Source organism: Haliaeetus leucocephalus, unplaced genomic scaffold (genome assembly GCF_000737465.1).
Source record: "Haliaeetus leucocephalus isolate CR32 unplaced genomic scaffold, Haliaeetus_leucocephalus-4.0 Scaffold795, whole genome shotgun sequence".
NCBI lineage: Eukaryota > Metazoa > Chordata > Aves > Accipitriformes > Accipitridae > Haliaeetus > Haliaeetus leucocephalus.
The window spans coordinates 63,490-80,983 of NW_010973231.1; the positions used below are offsets into that span (position 1 = coordinate 63,490).

The 17,494-nt window shown below is 45.0% G+C and overlaps 1 protein-coding gene across 1 annotated transcript in view; it reads right to left on the bottom strand.

The window, feature by feature from the left end:
- NHS (Nance-Horan syndrome (congenital cataracts and dental anomalies)) overlaps positions 1 to 17,494 on the bottom strand; it is a gene marked incomplete at its 5' end in the record, with an annotated part of 264,515 nt that overhangs the window by 847 nt on the left and 246,174 nt on the right. Inside the window, 5 exons of the mRNA XM_010581593.1 lie at positions 518 to 644; positions 1,158 to 4,118; positions 5,381 to 5,512; positions 8,788 to 8,980; positions 11,215 to 11,277. Coding sequence (XP_010579895.1) covers positions 518 to 644; positions 1,158 to 4,118; positions 5,381 to 5,512; positions 8,788 to 8,980; positions 11,215 to 11,277 — 3,476 coding nt within the window. The remainder of the gene's footprint in view (positions 1 to 517; positions 645 to 1,157; positions 4,119 to 5,380; positions 5,513 to 8,787; positions 8,981 to 11,214; positions 11,278 to 17,494) is intronic.

A 17,494-nucleotide genomic window follows, 5' to 3' on the forward strand; every position in this document is an offset into this window, starting at 1 on the left:
CTCTCAACATCACCCAGTTCTTCCAAAACAATATATGCACAACCAGCATACAGAGTCTTAGGTAATAATACTCAGCTTAACCTATTCAATATCAGAAACCTGTAATTTCAGTTGTGATTGCAAATTTCAGCTGAATACAAAATACTCTAAAATTGAAGAGATGCCTTCTCATCATTCTTGCTACAATGACTCACTCACCAGAATAGAGCTGGTGGGCAGAAGGCAGGAACCGCTGCACGTAGTTTTCTTTGGAGATACGTATGTTTGTTAGAGAGAACGGCCTGATGTTGTTATCTGTCAAGCATCCTACAGATACCATGAAGATACTCAGAGTGCACACCAGACCATAATAAAGCATCTTTTAAAAGCTGCCTTTTAGAAAACTAAACTCAATAAACTAAAGAAGGTAGTTTCAGGACAAGACTAAACCATCGAATAACCATCCTGCAGCTATCGTTAGTGAGTGACTGTGCAGGGCTGCATGTTACCCTTTCCTGTTGCTGCAAGAGTAGGTCACCTGTGAATGACTGCAAACAGATCCTCCGTAGTGCGGGGTTTGTTTGGAGACACAAAGACATCCTCAGCATCAGCCTGCAGCTCCTCACTCAGTGGAGACATGATGGACTCGTCACTTGGAGAAGATTCTTAAACAAGGAAAGAGTCCACACTGTGAGTCAGACCCCGCTGTGCTTTGCAACAGCACCACAAATGCGAGGCACCAGCTCGGCTCACAACCAAGCAGCCAATACCACCATACAGACTTTATCCTCTAATCCAAACATCATGAATGTTGCATGTTGGAGCCCATAAAGGGGGCACAGGTAGGGACCAAAACTGGGATCTCCCAGTGTATAGTAAACACTGTACAGCTGTGATAATAAGGCTCCTCTGTACCCAGGGTTAGTGCTCCTCCCTTTTCTCTTTTCAGCTGAAATGCAGCACAAGGGAGGAAATAAATATCAGAGAAATACACTCTGAATACACTGAAAAAGTGTAAAATATCTTTGGGTTGGCTGGCCAGCTAACAGATTGGGGGATCTGTGCTTAAACTTAGAGAGGCAGGCTGATTTGCAACTCCAGCCTGCTTTTTGACTCCACTACCAGTCACGTCCAAAGCCACATGATCGGGTACAATGCAAAAAGAGTTCAGAACTGACCTTTCAGCAAAGGCTCGTCCACGCTGCCCGCTGTCTCATCCGCCCTGCCGTCATCAGAGGCACTTTTGGTTGGGATACCTGATGCGATATCATTTTCCTCCTTGCCACTTGCCACTTTGCTGAGTGAATTCACTGCTGCTATCTCTGCTTCATAGCCAATATTCCCAGGCACATGGTGGCTTACATCGGGTTGGTGCTTGAGCTGATCGCTGATGGCTGCTCCCTCGACCTGAGCTGGGCTTTCGCCCACAGGCCCAGCTTCCTGCTCCCCCTTGCTGCCTGCTGAGAGCTCTCGCTGAGCCTGCACTTGCTGAAGGCTGTGCTCTGTTTCTGCTCCCTGGCCGGCTTTCTTTGCTTCATCATCACCTGTGAGGACAGCCAAGCCCTTCTGAAACCCGTCCGTGGGGATGGCACACGTCTGATTCAGAGTGCTTTCTGGCAAGCGCTGAGCAGCTGGGTGCGTTTGGTCCTTCCCAGGTTTGATTTCAACCAGGCCCATGCTGGCTGAAGTTACAGCTTCTTGCTCACAGTTATTCTGCCCACTGAAAGAAGAGCTTTTCTCTAAAGGCAGCTTACTGGGGCCCACTTCTGCTGGGGAATCATCAATGTATGACATTATGGCCTCCTCTGTGGAATACTGGCGCGATACTGGTTTCTTAGCTAAGAGCGGCCTCATTTTGCCTGGAGAAATGTCAGTTGCCATCAAGGCAGTCTCCTGTATGCAGAGTAGGTCTGGAGTGCTGCCCTTCTGTTTCCCTCCTTCAGGCTTGTTGACTGCCCGGAGGTGGACAGACTTGAGAACAGAGGGCGTGATGGCAAGGGCGGAGGGAGGGCTGGGATGCAGGGCTTCCCCTGCTGTGCTCTGCTTGCTGTGGCTGAAGGCATGCAGCTGGTGCCTGTGAGCGAAGGGCTTGCTCAAGACGTTGTGAAGAGCACTTAGGTCGAGGTGAGTAGGAGGTATAATCGGAAGTTCGAGGTCTTTGCTCACCGAGGTGCTGCCGTCTTTCGAGAGCGGCTGCTGCAGTGACGATTTCCTCTCTGGTACTTTTGGCTTCCTCTTGCTTCCCCCTGGAGACAAAGGTCCTGAAAAGAAAGCGGTCGGAAAAGAAGAGGTGGGTGTCTCCGACTGGCTGGAGTACCCGCTGGAGGGCGAGGCTAACCCTGCCAGCTTCTCAGGGGAGGCCAGCTTAAACTCGTTATCAATGGAAGGGAGGGATGGGGTGGTAGCTCGTGACCCGGACTGGGATGTCTGGGATTCAGAGCTCTCTGGTGACTTGATGCACTCTATGACTGTAGTACCCGTAGCAGTGCTCGAATTGGACAAGGACCTGTAAGGATCACTGGATTTCAAGTCGTTCAGAAGCCAGAGGTCTGCATAGTGAGGTTGTTCAGCACCTTCATCTTTAAAGGAGGGAATATCGGCAGTGTCAAATGGAGTGTCCTTTAACTCGCCGTCGCTCTGGTTCGCCCAGGGGAGCTCCTGCTTGGCTGGCAGGTTGGGGCCTTCCATTCGGGAGGGTGTGTTTGAAAACTCAAGGGGCAGCTTCATCTCCCTGGCAGTGTGAGAGATGTGCTGCCCGCCACCGATCTTTGGTTCTTTCTTGTCAGGAAGATCAGTGCTGCCCTCTGATTTCCTCAAAGACGAGCTGCGTTTTGGTGGGGCTGGCTTTGCCTTTGGTTTCTTCAGTGAGATGCTCTGCCGTCCCTGTCTCCTGTGGCTCATGCACTCCTGCCAGGCACAGTCAGCCAGGCTGGAGGTCATGCTCCCAGTCTGGCCGCTCTCAGAGCCTGTGGCTGCATAGTTGCAAATATAGCTTTTATTACCCTTGAGACCGCAGTCAAAGTGCATGGAAGTATAGTATCCTTCTGTATCCACGGAAAAGTGTGAGCTAGTGTCTGCCTTGTCAGAGGGGGACTTTTCAAGGAAGCTGTCATAGGTGGCCATGCTGGTGAAGCTGGGGCATCCCAGGCTGTCGGCCTTTGGGCGCTCGGGGCTGAAGTCCTGGCGACAGGAGGCGTCATGGTGATGGTGCAGGTAGTTCCACTCGCTATCGCTCGTGTTGCTGTTGTTGGGGTCATCCAGTAAATCTGCCACAGTGGAGGTGAAGGAGCTCGCCCTGTGGCTCCTGACCTTATCGGCGTGGTCACCAAACTGCTCCGTGATGAAGACGCTGGAGTCCTCGTTGGCATTGGGAGCAGTGTTGAGTGACAGCTCAGAGTCACAGTGCGAAGAGCCTGTCAGTGGAGGAGAGGCGGCAGGAGGAATGGTTTCGGACGTCTGGGAGGGACACGTGGAGCTGCTCCCGCTCCAGTTGCCGCTGGAGGACTGGTGGTCATCTTTCTGGTCCATGTGGCTGCTGAGCAGGACTCCTGCCGTGGAGATAGAGTGAATGGGGCTCCCAAAGGTGTCCGAGTTGGACGAAATCTCGCAGCTGCCTGAATCAGCCATCCTTGACAGCCGTGATCTCCCCCTCTCGCCGATGCTGTGTTCGGGGCTGTGCAGGTGCTGAGGACAAGTTAAACCAATGGGCTGGTGCTCTTGTGAACCCTGCTTGCTCAAGACTTCCTTCCCCTTTTTCGGGATCCTCTCCTGGCCAGCTAGGAAGCACTCCGCTTTGTACCCTGCACTCTTGGCGGTGACATCCTGATGGCCCTCGCTGGCTCGGGCACCCTCGCGAGGAAGGCTCCGCGAGCGGATGCGGTTGCTTACAGCAGCAGCAAAGACGGCATCCCCGTTGTCTGCCAGCACCAAGATGTTGCCGGCGGAGTGGGAGAGGGAGGCAACGACGCTCTGCCCCCTCTGGGTGCGGATCCGCCGCCGGGAGGGAGCAGCTATCAGGATTTCTTCTGTCTGGCACTCCGAGTCCCGGGTCCCCGACCTCCTACTGCCAGAGCTGGAGAAGTCCGGGTTTGCATGCACAATCACATTGCGCTCTCTCGCCACCGGCGACTCGTCTGAATCTAGGACACATGGAAAGCCAGGTGAGTGGGAGACAGTTCCATGTTCCCTGGCGCGAGACAACCCATGACGCAACCCAAGAAGCATTATCTGCTGTATTCTTTCTTTTTTAATCTTGCTGAGCATTGGACCAAATTTAACTTTGCTATAAAGAGTATATAAGGCAGATCTCATCCCGGTGAGGTGGGGAAATTCTCCTAGTCCTGCAATGTGATCTCAGTTCTCCTATTTCTGCAATGTGATCTCACATGGAGCTGATCTTGCTGTGGTAAATATTAAGATAAATATTAAATTTTCAGGTTTTGTCACTCTATTTCAACTAGTTAAAGGCAGTTTTCAGGAGTGTCTGCTGGACAAAACACTCCGTGAGCTTCTAAAAATAATTCTATCTTGACTACGTGTCTGTACAGAATTTCCATAGTCTGCTTCTTTACTACCAAGAATATTTGCAAGGCAACAGGATCTTTCTTTCATAGGTTCTCTGGTTGCTTATTCCCTATGATAAACACATTCTTTCTGCTTCCCATCAAGTTTCACAGCAACAGACCGAGATACCAGAGCCATCTTCAGGTGCAGATGAGCATTAAGAAATAATGATCCTGTTAGTTTTGGGGTAACACCAATTTTACACTGGATTTGCCCTCAACAGAGTTGCTCCTAATTTACCTGGGACAAAAAGTGAGGCAATCTGCTCGATTTTGGGCAAATACCCTTGGTAATAAAGAACAAAAGGAAGGAATCGAGGACAAGCGTGATAAATAAAAGGAACGTTTAGCAAAGTTTCCCGTAAGGTACCAGCAGCTGTCTCTAAGGCGGATATCCAACTGCTCATCTGAGTGAGTTATCCGGCTGTTGTGACAGCTCATCATCACTTTGCTGAGCAACATCTGTCAGTTCTTTACCTTAAGCTCCCCTCACACAAGAAAAAACTTTCACTTAATCTAGTTACTTTTTATGCACATAACTATGGGTTCATAACAGAAATAAAATGGAAAAAAAAAGAACTGATTAACATTTACACAATAAGAGCTGAACACGTACATCTATATTACTTGGTAAGGCCCCCGCTCCATCAAGGCCCTATAGAGTAATATAGCTTTGCTTACTGTAGTAAATCAAAAAAACAAACCACGTCATTCCCAAACTCCACAAGCATTTATGCTTTCAATGTTTCATTTCTTTGGAAGGCTGGCTACCAGCTCATATCCCTGCAATTTAAGTTGGTTAGAAAGCTATCTACGGAAGATTTGTATTTATACTACACCTATTTCTTGTTGCACTCTTCTGGGGATGCCAGAGATGGTTTTCCTCCTCCTCAACTTTCGTCTCCGCTGTAGTACAGATTGTGAGTGAACAAGAGAGCAGCGTATACTAGCCTCTCTGTCAAAACCAACTCCTGCAACCCATAAATAGGTCTCATTAGCCTTTAGAAATAGTAAACAAATTTTCATGGCTGGAACACAGTGGAGGTATGTGAGCTTGGATTAAGCCTGTGAATAAACATAAGGGAGCCCTTATGTAGCTCTTATGTAAATTATATCACAGTATATCACAGTTTTACATCTAATTCCAGCTCCCCCTCAGCAGCCTGGTCTGCCAAAAATAACAGAAGGCATAAAAAAAGGAAAAGGAAAAGGAAAAGGGAAGGGAAGGGAAGGGAAGGGAAGGGAAGGAAAAAAGGAAAAGAAAAAAAGGAAAAGAAAAGAGAAAATAAAAAAATCGGGAAGGAGAACAGAGTTGAGAGCTCTCGGTAACAGGGCATCTTTCTTATAGTTCTTTATCCATCTGTCATAGGGACAATGACAGTAACTTGTCTGCAGAGAGTAATCTGTTCAGCTATAGCCTCACTTATGTTAAGCAACTAAGCATAAAAAAACAATTGAAGGTTATAACACCATATTGCAGTAGTTGGGTGCTTCTTAGGAGACCAATATGCCAAGGGAGCTAACATTTCAAAAAGGAAGGAGACATCTAAAATGGAGCCAAGTCCCCGTGCAAGTTTAGAGAGCATTCTTCATGACGATGACACATGGCCAAGGGTGACATAAATGGGCAGCTGCTATTTATTTGTGTACATCAGTAAGTGGCCTGATTTTCACAAGTGCTCAGCACATGCATGGGAGTCCACTCTGGGAATCAGGTCACACAGTCAATCAAGATCCTCAGTTTGGATTTAGGAGCCCAAGTTCATGGGCACATTTTTTTTATGACCACAGTCATACAGAATAGGTGAGAATTCCTCATTTTCTTTTATGTTTCCATGGCATTAGCCCAAGGAAGTGTCTTCCACTTTGGTTTTTTACACTGTGTTGTTAAACCAAAGTTAAAAGGAGGCCCACCAGAAGACCAGTGCCCATTTGCACTGGCTTTTTGCACAACTGTACACTTACGCTCTCTAAAGTTGACATGGGACAGGTCGGAAAAAATGTGCCAGGTCCATAAAAACACTAACATAAGGATCGCTGATACAGTGGTTTGTAATCTTAAGAAAAACGAACAGACTAAACCAAACCAAAGGAAAAAAAAAATCCTGATAAGAAGCTATATTTTAATAGCGTATAATTATAGAAAACATAATTATACACAGACATACACGTACATATTACACTACATAACAATGTAAAACATTAAAAAGTAACTTTCTTGTAAAAGTTCTTCTTGAAATCTACTACAGTGAAATAGAGGCTTCAGACAGATGTCCTGTAACCACCAATGCCCCTGGAATAAGCAGAGGAAGAACTTTCTTTAATATGGAACAAAAGTGCTGTAAACTCCAACAACAGTCATTTTCAAAAAAGTGAACATTTCTCAGGGTTGGGAGAAGCTTAAAAAATAAAAACAGAGAACTGAAAGCAAACTCTTTGAAATGAAAAATCAATCAATCAGCATCATGGCTGGTTTTCCAGCAACTGTGAGTTAGCAGAACATGCTCTGTGCGCCAGATGCATGGGGGTCATCTCTGAGAGGAAAGTGGAAGAGGGTATATCCTCCCCGTGACGCATACAAATTATTCCCATTAGTGCTAATGAGAATGATACACATAAACATCCACAAGATTACATACCATTCTTGATCTGTAAAACTGATCAGTGGAAATTTGGTTCCAATGTATGGCAGGTGGAGTCTAGGCAAAAATGGCTATTACTGGAAAAGTTAACATTGGTCCCAGACCTAACTCTCCTCTGAACTGCATTAGGTGACATTAGCCATGTTAGAAAGCCTACACCAGTTAGGGTCCTATACTGACTCTAGAAAGAGCATCATTTTAACACCAGCTTTACCTCATGGAAACATGCTACACTATCTATGACTTTCTGCAGGGATTTTTATCAGCAGTGCCCAACCTGCAACCTCAACCAGCCGGCTCCCAACCTCCAGCCCAGCAGGGTGTATGCAGGCAGCTCTGCCAGCCAGCCACCTTTCCTTCCGTGGGCCCCCAGATGACCAGAAGCACTGTGCCAGTGGCGGGGACACCTGCTCCTGGCTGCCACCTCCCTGGGCGGGCAGAGCTGGTGGCACTGTGCAGTGTCACCTCTGCTGCTGGGGTGGAGGGGAACCGGGATTGAGTTGCTGTCACCAGGAGGATTCATGCAGCTGATGGTGGAGCAGATGGGGACTTGTCATCATGACACTGCAGGACAGACGTGCTGCAAGCCCAAAAGCCCAGAGCCCCTCAGTTGGGGACTGAACCCCGCAGCCTGTCCTGCAGGAAGGTTGGGCACCACTGACCGACATGTGGAAGAGCAATGGGATGTGAGGGGCTGTGACCTCCCCCCCAACCCCTCAGTTACTAGGAAAATCTCTGGGGAATGAAGGCTAACTGAAAGCTCCCTGCTTTTTTCCTGATTGTTTATATTCAAGTCTATAACTGTGGAAGTCAGCCCACTTTATGCTCTTACATTAATCAAAACTTGGTGCGAAATATTATTGAGGAAAACTCAGATCAACTTTATGTTTACCATAGCCCTCTGGAAGGAGAGAAAGAGAAAAAGAGAAAGAGAAAAACAGCCTGATTTTTTTATCCTGGAAATAAGTAATCTATCACATTTAATAAGTGATATACCTGCTGCTTCTGTAAACAAATTCTCCTTCAAATAAAACTAGTCAAATGTATCCAAATGTTATAGGAATAAAAGAAAATGCCATTACTATACCTTCAGCATAGCTGCATGTAAAGAGATCTCAGAGCGATGGTTTGCATGCTACACAGTCATGCCTTGCATGTTTAAAGCACTGCAAATAGTAGCCTACATTCTCTAGTTTCTCTTCTCCTGCTACACATGATAATCATATGATTAATTTTGGTGGCTTTCTGTATTATTTCAGTCAGCTACATTCAAAAAGTTATTTGAGGTCTTTGTAAATACAGACTGTAGGTTATATACACAACAGAAGTACATTGTTTATATAGGGAACCAGTGTTATGTTACACTGTATAACAAGACTCTGAAAATATGGGCCAAATTAATCCTAGATGCAGCTTCAGTGACTCCAGCAGTCACGCATGAGGGATGAATTTAGCCCACTGTCTTCCAGAAACTAAATCCTCAAGCTAGGGTCTTTGCCCCCAGACTGCACAATCCCGTGACTTCAAATAAATTAAACAAAATAAGTACTTGACCTCCCTTGAACCATGCAATAAATACAAAAAGAAATAGAAGAGATTTGTACCAGTGACATTGATGGGGATAATGCAAGAAGAAATCACTTGGGCATCTTGTTTCATTTTCTCCTCTGGAGTTGGGAGAGGTAGTGCTTTACTCCAATTGGTTTGTTTATCCAGTGTAGAAGGGATATTATGTATTGGATTTTTCGGCCTCTGCCCTAACATGACATCTGTATCTTCGTCCTCTGGTGGATGGGACTGCAAATGAATACATTCAAAATCAGTGTCTCCCACTCAGGCACATGAGGCTAATTTTGAAACAAAGCAGACACACAGATCAGAAATCAATTACAGGGATGCAAGGAGGAATTGTTCTAGCTAAGTAAGACAGCACAAGCTATTCTCCAATGGAAAAATAACATCCTGCTAATAGGAGAAAAATACCTCAACATACTGGAATTCAGCATATTTACAGTGACATTTACAGGACATCTCCTCCATCAGAAGGGGCACGTTCTGCATTTGTGGGTAGCCGTTGCAAGGGTGCCCTCAATTACCATCAGCATTAGACACATGGGCCCTCATGTGCATCCGCAACCTTCTGAACACCGGAGTCCACTGACTGCTACCGAGGACTGGCCCATTTAACCACTCGAGGACAAGCATCAGAAGGCCCAAAGTTTAAGACCCCTCTGTACTTCAGAAAACCATTTGCGTTTCATTTTTACAAACTCAGACCAAGAGCAGACTTAAGTTACAGCTACCCAGCAGCTATGCGTGGGAAGTGGCTGGCGTTAACAGTGCTGGGGTGGGGGGACAGTGGCCAAAGAGAAGAGTAGCCACCACCAGAAGAAATTTAAAAAGTTATTTAGAAACCATGCACATTTTTACAGCACGCTACAAGAAGCACTAGATACAGAAGATAAAGAAATGGAGAGAAAAGTAAACTGCATGGAAGAAACACAGATGGTTTGTTTTCTTTTGGAAGAAATAAAAAATCCCCCAACAACACCCTGTCTTGCAAAGCCACTCTAATTTCATCTAGTAAAATAGAAATAAATAAGCACGTTTTCATCTGGTTCTGGCTACCAACTCGGGTTTGGGGGTCTCTTTGTTTGCAAAAAAAAGTTTCTGTTTTGTTTGGAAGGGACACAGGGGAGAAACACTTACCTTTTTCTGCCTAATTTCCCTCTCTTTTTCCATTAATACATTCTTCTATAAGCTGTGACAACTCTTCGACCAGCCCAGCGTGTCCATCTGCCTCTTGGTTTTTAAAAATGAAGTGCAATCCCTTTCAGGCTGGCTTTCTCTTCAGTCCTGAATTCCCAGCTGCTTAACTATCAGCCTTCCCCCTCATGCCTGCCATTTACACTTTATTTGCCAGCTTAGTTTCGGTAGCAAACATGGTGAAGATAAAATATTGCTCTCCGGCTCTCTGGCAGGGCATTGAGCAGGCGGGTGTTGAACACTGCAGAATCACGTCCGGGCTGCCATTGTACTTCTGCCATTCCTCCGCCCAGGGTCCTCACAAATCCCGGGGAAATTAACCAACTCAGGCTTGCCAAACAGCATTTACGCCCTGGCCCCAAAAGCATTTAAGATCTTAACTCAGCAGCTACTATTTAAACTGTTGGAAGGCACTTACCTCACCAATGTCACCTGCAGCAGCACCCACAGACCCAAGACAACGCATGCTTCCTTCTCCTCCCACCCACAGAAAACCTCCTTTTCCCACGTAGGATTTCAGTCAAACATTGCAGCCTTCTTTCTGCCTGCAGCTTTTGTGCTGATCCCCGGCAGACATGAATAGCTCATATAAACTTCAAGCACAAAAGACTTTGTTTCCTAGGTAACTTCCCCCCCCCCCCAAAAGTTTGATGCATGCATCCAAAAAAAAAAAACCCCTTGCACACATGCACAGCCACATGGACACACGGACAAGCACACACACAGACACACAGACACACACACGGAGGCTGCATTTGTTGCCGATTCCTCCCTTGGATGACAATGAAGTGCTGGACAAAGCGGGTGAAGTGACCCTGGCTGCCAGAGCCCCTCCTCTCCAAACAGTGGCATCACCAAATGGCCAGAAAATAAATACCTGCTGTCGTGCTGGCATTGCCTGAACAATTTCTTACCATTTAGGAAAAAAAGAAGAAAAGGGATAGTTTGGCAAAAACATTGCAAGAGAATGAAATGCAATTGCTAACACTATCCAGTCAGTCCCAGTTCAGGCCTTTTAAAGAAGGCAATAGGAGGAGGTGGCCTCGTGGCCACGAGCTCCTGAAACCCATCCAAGGTGAAGAATGAAAGTGGGGGGAAAAGAAAAAAGTCATTATTGTGTCTTACTGACATGAGAAAAACAGAAAAGGCTTCTTTGAGCACAGTAAAGTTAGCAAATGAAAAGCAAGCAAGAGGAAGGGTTAGGATCTGGAATGGAGAAGAGTGAGATAGGGCTGTTAGTTGAGGATTGCTTGTTTTTCCAGTACCTTTCTACTCCAGGGGGTGATGTGGCAACACTCAATTGGGGAGGGCGAACGGGTGCTGTTAAACTATAAATGTGAAATGTACAAAAAAAAAAAAAAAAAAAAAATTAAAAACATACACCAAACGTTTCTGGTAAAACCACATCATTTTTGTCTGGATAAATTAGTATCAGAGGCAAAATGAGTTGAGATTTCCACCCTGTTTCCTACTGATGGGTTTGTTCCCCATAACAGACTACTTCTCTACAAGATGCAGCTCAAGCAACTGTGCCCACAGAGTGGTTTGGACCCTTGTGAAGCCTGTGCTGATTTTGCTTACTCAGATTAGACAAAACTGCAGTGAAATTGGTTCAACTTCCTTGTACAGACATGCTTAAATTGTCCAAGAATGCCTTGTATTGATTTGGTAACTCAAACTGTGTACTGCCTGGAGCTGAAGCAGTGCAAGGTATGTATCCAATTACATTATAAATTATCTATTTCATGATATAAGGGAAATTTTTTGCATGAGGTATTTAAGCAATGGATATAAATAATGCTGGTCCTGAGGGTGATATATCAAATACATTGCTTGCTAAAGTTTTCTGATGTTACCATTACATCTCTAAGGTTGTGATCATCGTGTCAGGGTGACAACAGCCAATTGGCTTTTTGCCACTTTTTATAATGCTTGAAAGGACAAACAGCAATGCCCACAATGTCTTGGGTGTCACTGAATCCCTGCACCTCCAAAATCCTCTTCTGGCAGAAACTCTGGTTTGTTTGTTGCAATGTCCTGTTTTCAAAACCAAGGAGTGAAGGATGACTTCTTTTGAAATAGGAAATAAAACAAAAAATAAAGAAAGCGATAAAGAAAACGGGTCTGTTGATCACACTGGAAAGCTCTAGCATGTGTTTCTTGGTGGGGGTTATTATGTCCCCCTTCATTAGTTAGCAGACCTGCCAAATAATCCTATGAACGTTCTTCCTCCCAATCATTATCAACACCATGATGGATGAACCACAAACCTCAGTCTGAAAGACTTTGCATTAAATGGTCTTCTCAAAAAAAAGCTGTGGTAAGTCTCAAAAGGCATAATTCTCCGTCTTGTCCTACTCTCTTCCTAGATGTGCAACACCTCCTGCTTTGCCCTGGTCCCATGTGCAGGACTAAAACCATGGGAAGCCTCCAAATGAACTGCCCATAAGCCTTACAGAAGAGCGGGGGGGGTAAATCAAAAGAGGACTGTTCCCAGTTAACTTTTCCAGCAGGTTCGTTTCTACCCAGGTCAGTGCAAAACCAGTTCTCCCAAGCTGGGAAAAGTCCTTATCACAGGAGAAACACCTCTGTTCATGCAACAAAGTCTGTGGAGATACTGAATACATCAACCAGTTCAGTCTACTCTTCAGATACCCAAGGACGATTTCACCCTTAGTCCTCTGGCCAAGTTTCCAATCACCTGCTCTGAGCAGATTGGCTGCAGTTAACAGAATCAGGATTTGAACTGAAATTCAACTTCCCCATGGAAGATGTCAGAGGATTTCTAGGGAGGGTCGAGATGGGGAGACAAATGCTACTGAGGTCACGAGAGTTCAGGATATGAAAATCTTTGCAATGTCCCACAAAGGCCTATGATGGTCCTAGTCAGTGCGCAAGGAGAAGAGGATGGGAGGGACCTCCCACCCTGAGCTCTGAGCACAGCTACATGCACAAGCCACTCAGGGGCAAACCTCCCTGGGAGAAACAGCGGGACCTCAGCTTTGGCCTCAAGCAAGGTCTGGCTACCCATCTGTCAGCACAGGGCTTTCCTACCTCCCCCACGTGCTGCTCTGCATGATGCCTCCGAGAAAACACCTGCCTGGTTACGTGTACCCACAGCCATTGTCTGATGTGCCGAAGTCTCAGGTCCCTGTTTAAGCATGGCAGGACAAAGTTCCTAGGTAGGTTCCTACCATGAGGAGGCAGGACAAAAATGGAGGCAAAAGGACTGGCAAAATTTCAGCTCCTGCTGTCACAGTGGTGCTCCTGAGAAAGCTGGTGGCACTGCTACCTTGCCAAGGGGTCCCGAGGTCACCAACTGCCTGTTCCTGCGCAGTGCCTGCTGCTGGGCAGCTGAAGCATGCTGGGGTATAGCAGCAGCCTCAACATTTCGACACCTCCACGCTGGGTGAGAGAGCGAGCTGCCACTCTTCAAATGTTTTCATTCACTCAGAAGACCAGAATATCTCTAAATGTCCTGAGTAAACACATAATTAAGCAAGAAATTATTATTATATACCCAAGGCTGTTCTGGTCTGATGGGCAAATCTGCAGTTAGGCAGTTTTCAAAGTGAATTTCTTTTGTGTGGGTGTGCTTGGCAAACAGCAATGGTGATAATCAATCTGTTAAATACAAAGCCAGAACACTTTAAATAGGCATTTTTCTTTAATGGGCTAAGATTGCTTTGAAACCAAACTGGTGTGTAATTGCTTGAATAGGGATTTATTCTGCAGTCACTGACAAATGCGAGCATCTTTATTTTCTGAGCTATCCCATCAACTTCAGTTGCAGAGGTGCCATTGTGCTCATGAAAATGCTTTGCCGTAAAAATCTTAGTTGTATATGCACGTGATCTGATTTCTCAGTGCTCTGCATCTCTTTGATGTGAAAGTCTTTGGTTTCTGTGCACTACAGCAAAAAAGTCAGATGTCCAAGTCTGAACTAGTCAACTCTATAGTGCCCTATAGAGAAAGAGGACATGGCATTGCTGCAGGGCAATTCAGCTCACCTTCCGTCAGCACCTAACTCAGGCCAAGACGAAGCGACCCTGAACACTCTCCCCACTGATTTTAGGAAGAGCCTAGCATTACTTGCAGGTACCTAAGTCAGGACAGGAGTCACCCTTTCAGTGAATAAAAATCTTAAACACCATCAGTGCAATGACAAAGGAGCAATTTAGCAGTCGACAGCCTTGCCAGCCTGGCAACTTATGGGCCTGCCCCATTTATTGTCCCAGAGCTGGGATCCAGAGGAGGAAATGAATGGGCCAGTGACAGGACAAAAACGCCACTTAAGCCCTTCTTCTGTTTTCCAGCCCTCAAAGCTTTGAGATACCACTGTTGTTCAGGATCTTCATGATATAAGGGAAGCCTGGTGCAAGAAGCAACATTTGCGTTAAATCATGTACCTAGCCTGCCTTACCTACAGTGATAGCATTACTGGAGATACTGGGATTTCAAAGTTAGTGCACAGGGCATATTGAACACAGTGCAATAGCAAGGGGAAAAATAAACCAAAGAATAAAGAACTAATTTTTCTTCAGGTAATTAAAGATGTCTTCAGAATGCTAAAGCCTAATCAAGAGCATTTATCCTCAACATGTTTGTCAAATTTAGACATGGCCAAGTTGATTCCTTCCCCCTCGGCTCTGTTTGACCATGTAGGCAAGGTGTTACCTCACAGGAAATCTCGGTGGCTGAGTCACAACCCCCAGCAGCACAGGGCCGGTGCTGGCAGTGCCGACACAGCCTTGTCAAGGGCAGGAGGCGGCTAGCAGCACAGTGCTATTCTCCAGAGGATTATTTTTGACTCCTGCCACCTAAAAGTTGCAGCTAACAAAAAGCATAAGGGATCAATATTATTTCTGACTTCAGGCTTCTATAGCACCATGTGGGGGAAATTTTCTTCATAGGATGACCTTATGAATAAAGTGGGTGACATTCACCTGAGCAGAGTATCAGCATGTAGCTTCAGCATCTGCAAGCTTCATATATGGTCCATTTCCAGCAGTGAACAGAACATACATACAGGATGCTTTCACCCTACGTGAGCACAGAAATACTATGTACTTATTAACAGTACATCCTGAGTTCTTGTTTGAAAGCAATCTTTTGCATACTGGAAAGGTAACATAGAATAAGCGTGAACTAGTGTTCAATCTCACGTTCACATGAGTTGAGTACTGACTCCTTCTGTGGCCCTGGGTGAAACCTCCCTGTCTCCCTGTAAAAAGGAGAGCCTCCTGCTTCATTAACTCACAGGAGTTAAGGAAAATTCTATTGTTTTACATGTTGGAAAAATTAAAGGTCTGGTAAAAGAAGAAGAAATACTAATAAAAGGTTAGCAGCTTTCCAGTGTTTTCAGAGCACAGTTGACTACTTAATTAGAAATTAACATTTGTACCTATACAGCAGCTTTCTTACACAGTCAACTGATGCTGAAGAGAAGGTAATGGGAATATTTCTGACCATGCTACTTCTGCTGCAAAATACAACCCTGCTTACCTGCCTGCTCCCAACGTTTATATTTCCATATGTTTCATTCTGAAGTTTTTGTATTATCTGCTTGTGGGTGTTTTCTTTTCTTTTGGAGCATCACAAATGCGATCTGCTAAAGTACTGACAATACTTTAACAATTAATGTACTGCTCCAATGTTTTGACAAGGTAAAGACAAAAATAAGACATATTTCCTGACAGAAGTCATACCACACATGGCATTCCAGCAGACAAAGGTACAAAATAATCATCCCACAATACAGGGCAGTAGGTATTAGGCTCATTGCACAAATACTGCTATACAAGTTCGTTCTGACAAATAATGCCAGGTAGGTTTTATTTCCAACAGCTACAGGCAGGATTTGCACACAAAAAGTGCATAGCCCAACTCATGCCCGGCCCTTAACTCAGTTATTTTTTACTGCGGCTTCGTATGGCTTCAGCACAAAACTGTGTGAAAGGTAGTACATTCAGTTGTGCTTCCCTTTGCTGTACAAAGCATCCTAAAGCAGACCATAGGGAATATTTTTTAAATGTCAGGGAGATGGAATAAAATTACCTGATGCATTATTTTCTCTTCACGTTTCCTCTAGCTGAGGTCTCGGGGAGAGGCACAGCCTGGCTGGAAAACAACCTCCTGCTTCTTGTCCCTTAGATTTCTGCTCAAATTTTATGAACAAACTGACACCAAACTTTGTGCAATTGTGAATATGAATTTGGAAATATTGAGTTCTTTGCTCCATCTCCCTTGTTTTATTATAATAGCTGTGCCATGAGGGGTTTGAGAAAGTGTAGTCCCATGACATTCTGAACTTGAACACTGAGATTTCAGAGCCTGGCCAGATGGACTTGGGGAAAGCAGGGAAGGAAAAAATGCAGAGAAAATGAAAGAGAAGGCTGAAATGCAGTTGGAATGACACAGCATCTTCACAGTCAGTGACTGGCCTCAGCAGTGCTACAGCCAGGGTTGCCATGGGAACACGTGCAAGGAATATTTCCCTCATTTTAGCAAGTCCATAACTTTCTCGTACTCTCCTCAGGTTTGTTTTTTGTTTTTTTCTCTTCAGTGGTAAAAATGCCTGAATGAACAATACTTATGAACGTGTTTGGTTGTATAGTTCTTCTGTGTAGAGAGAGACTAAGTACGCTAGATAGAATTTTTCAGCTTTAAAAGTGAATGACTGGGATGGACAGGAAAGTAAAATCATGTCTGCAAAACCAGGAGGGGCATGGAGAAAGGGAATGAGGAAGCAGTGCTTACTGTATCTCACAGCCTAAGAACAAGAAGGGATGCAATGAAATTATGAGGCATCAGGTTTGAAACAAACAAAAGATACATTTTCATACAGATTGTTAAAGTCATTATCGCAGGATGCTGTTGAGGCCAAAGGTGTAAATTTGCTAGAAAATGGAATAAACAAGTCTCAAAAGCAACACAGATGGGTTCCTTGGTGGCTATTATTCTGTGTTTAGTTGCTGGCTCAGGAGCTCTGTACCAATTTCTCTATGAAACTGGAAGGATAAATCATGGGACAATAAATGGCATAAACCATGCCCTGTTATTATACCCTTTCCTGAAGGATCCCCTTCTGGCCTCTGGGCTAAGTGGACCTTTCATCAGACAAATGAGGGCAGTTCCTCTAACAAAAGTAGACTATAAAGCTAACTCCAAACTTGTCTTGCCTAGGACACAAAAGATCCTATATCATTTCTAGTTCTTTACTTCTTCTCATGACAAAATGACCTTGTGATGGAACAGTCCAAAATGTCCCTCCAGGCACATTTACACTGGCATTAGTTGCTTTGGACTTGAATTCATTTGGTCTTTCTTGGAATTTGTGGGATTTTGGCATCTTCCTTCCTGTAAAGATAATCATGCTTAAAAATGAATCTTCATCTGTTGTGGCTGATTTTCTCTAGCTTTACTGTACAATATGCAAGACCTTCGGAAAAGCTCATAGCCACCTAATTGGTAGCTATAAAAACAGCAGCCAAAAGGTATAAATATAGAAGCCTTGGCTGACCTGTTTTGCAGTACCTTTCAGTA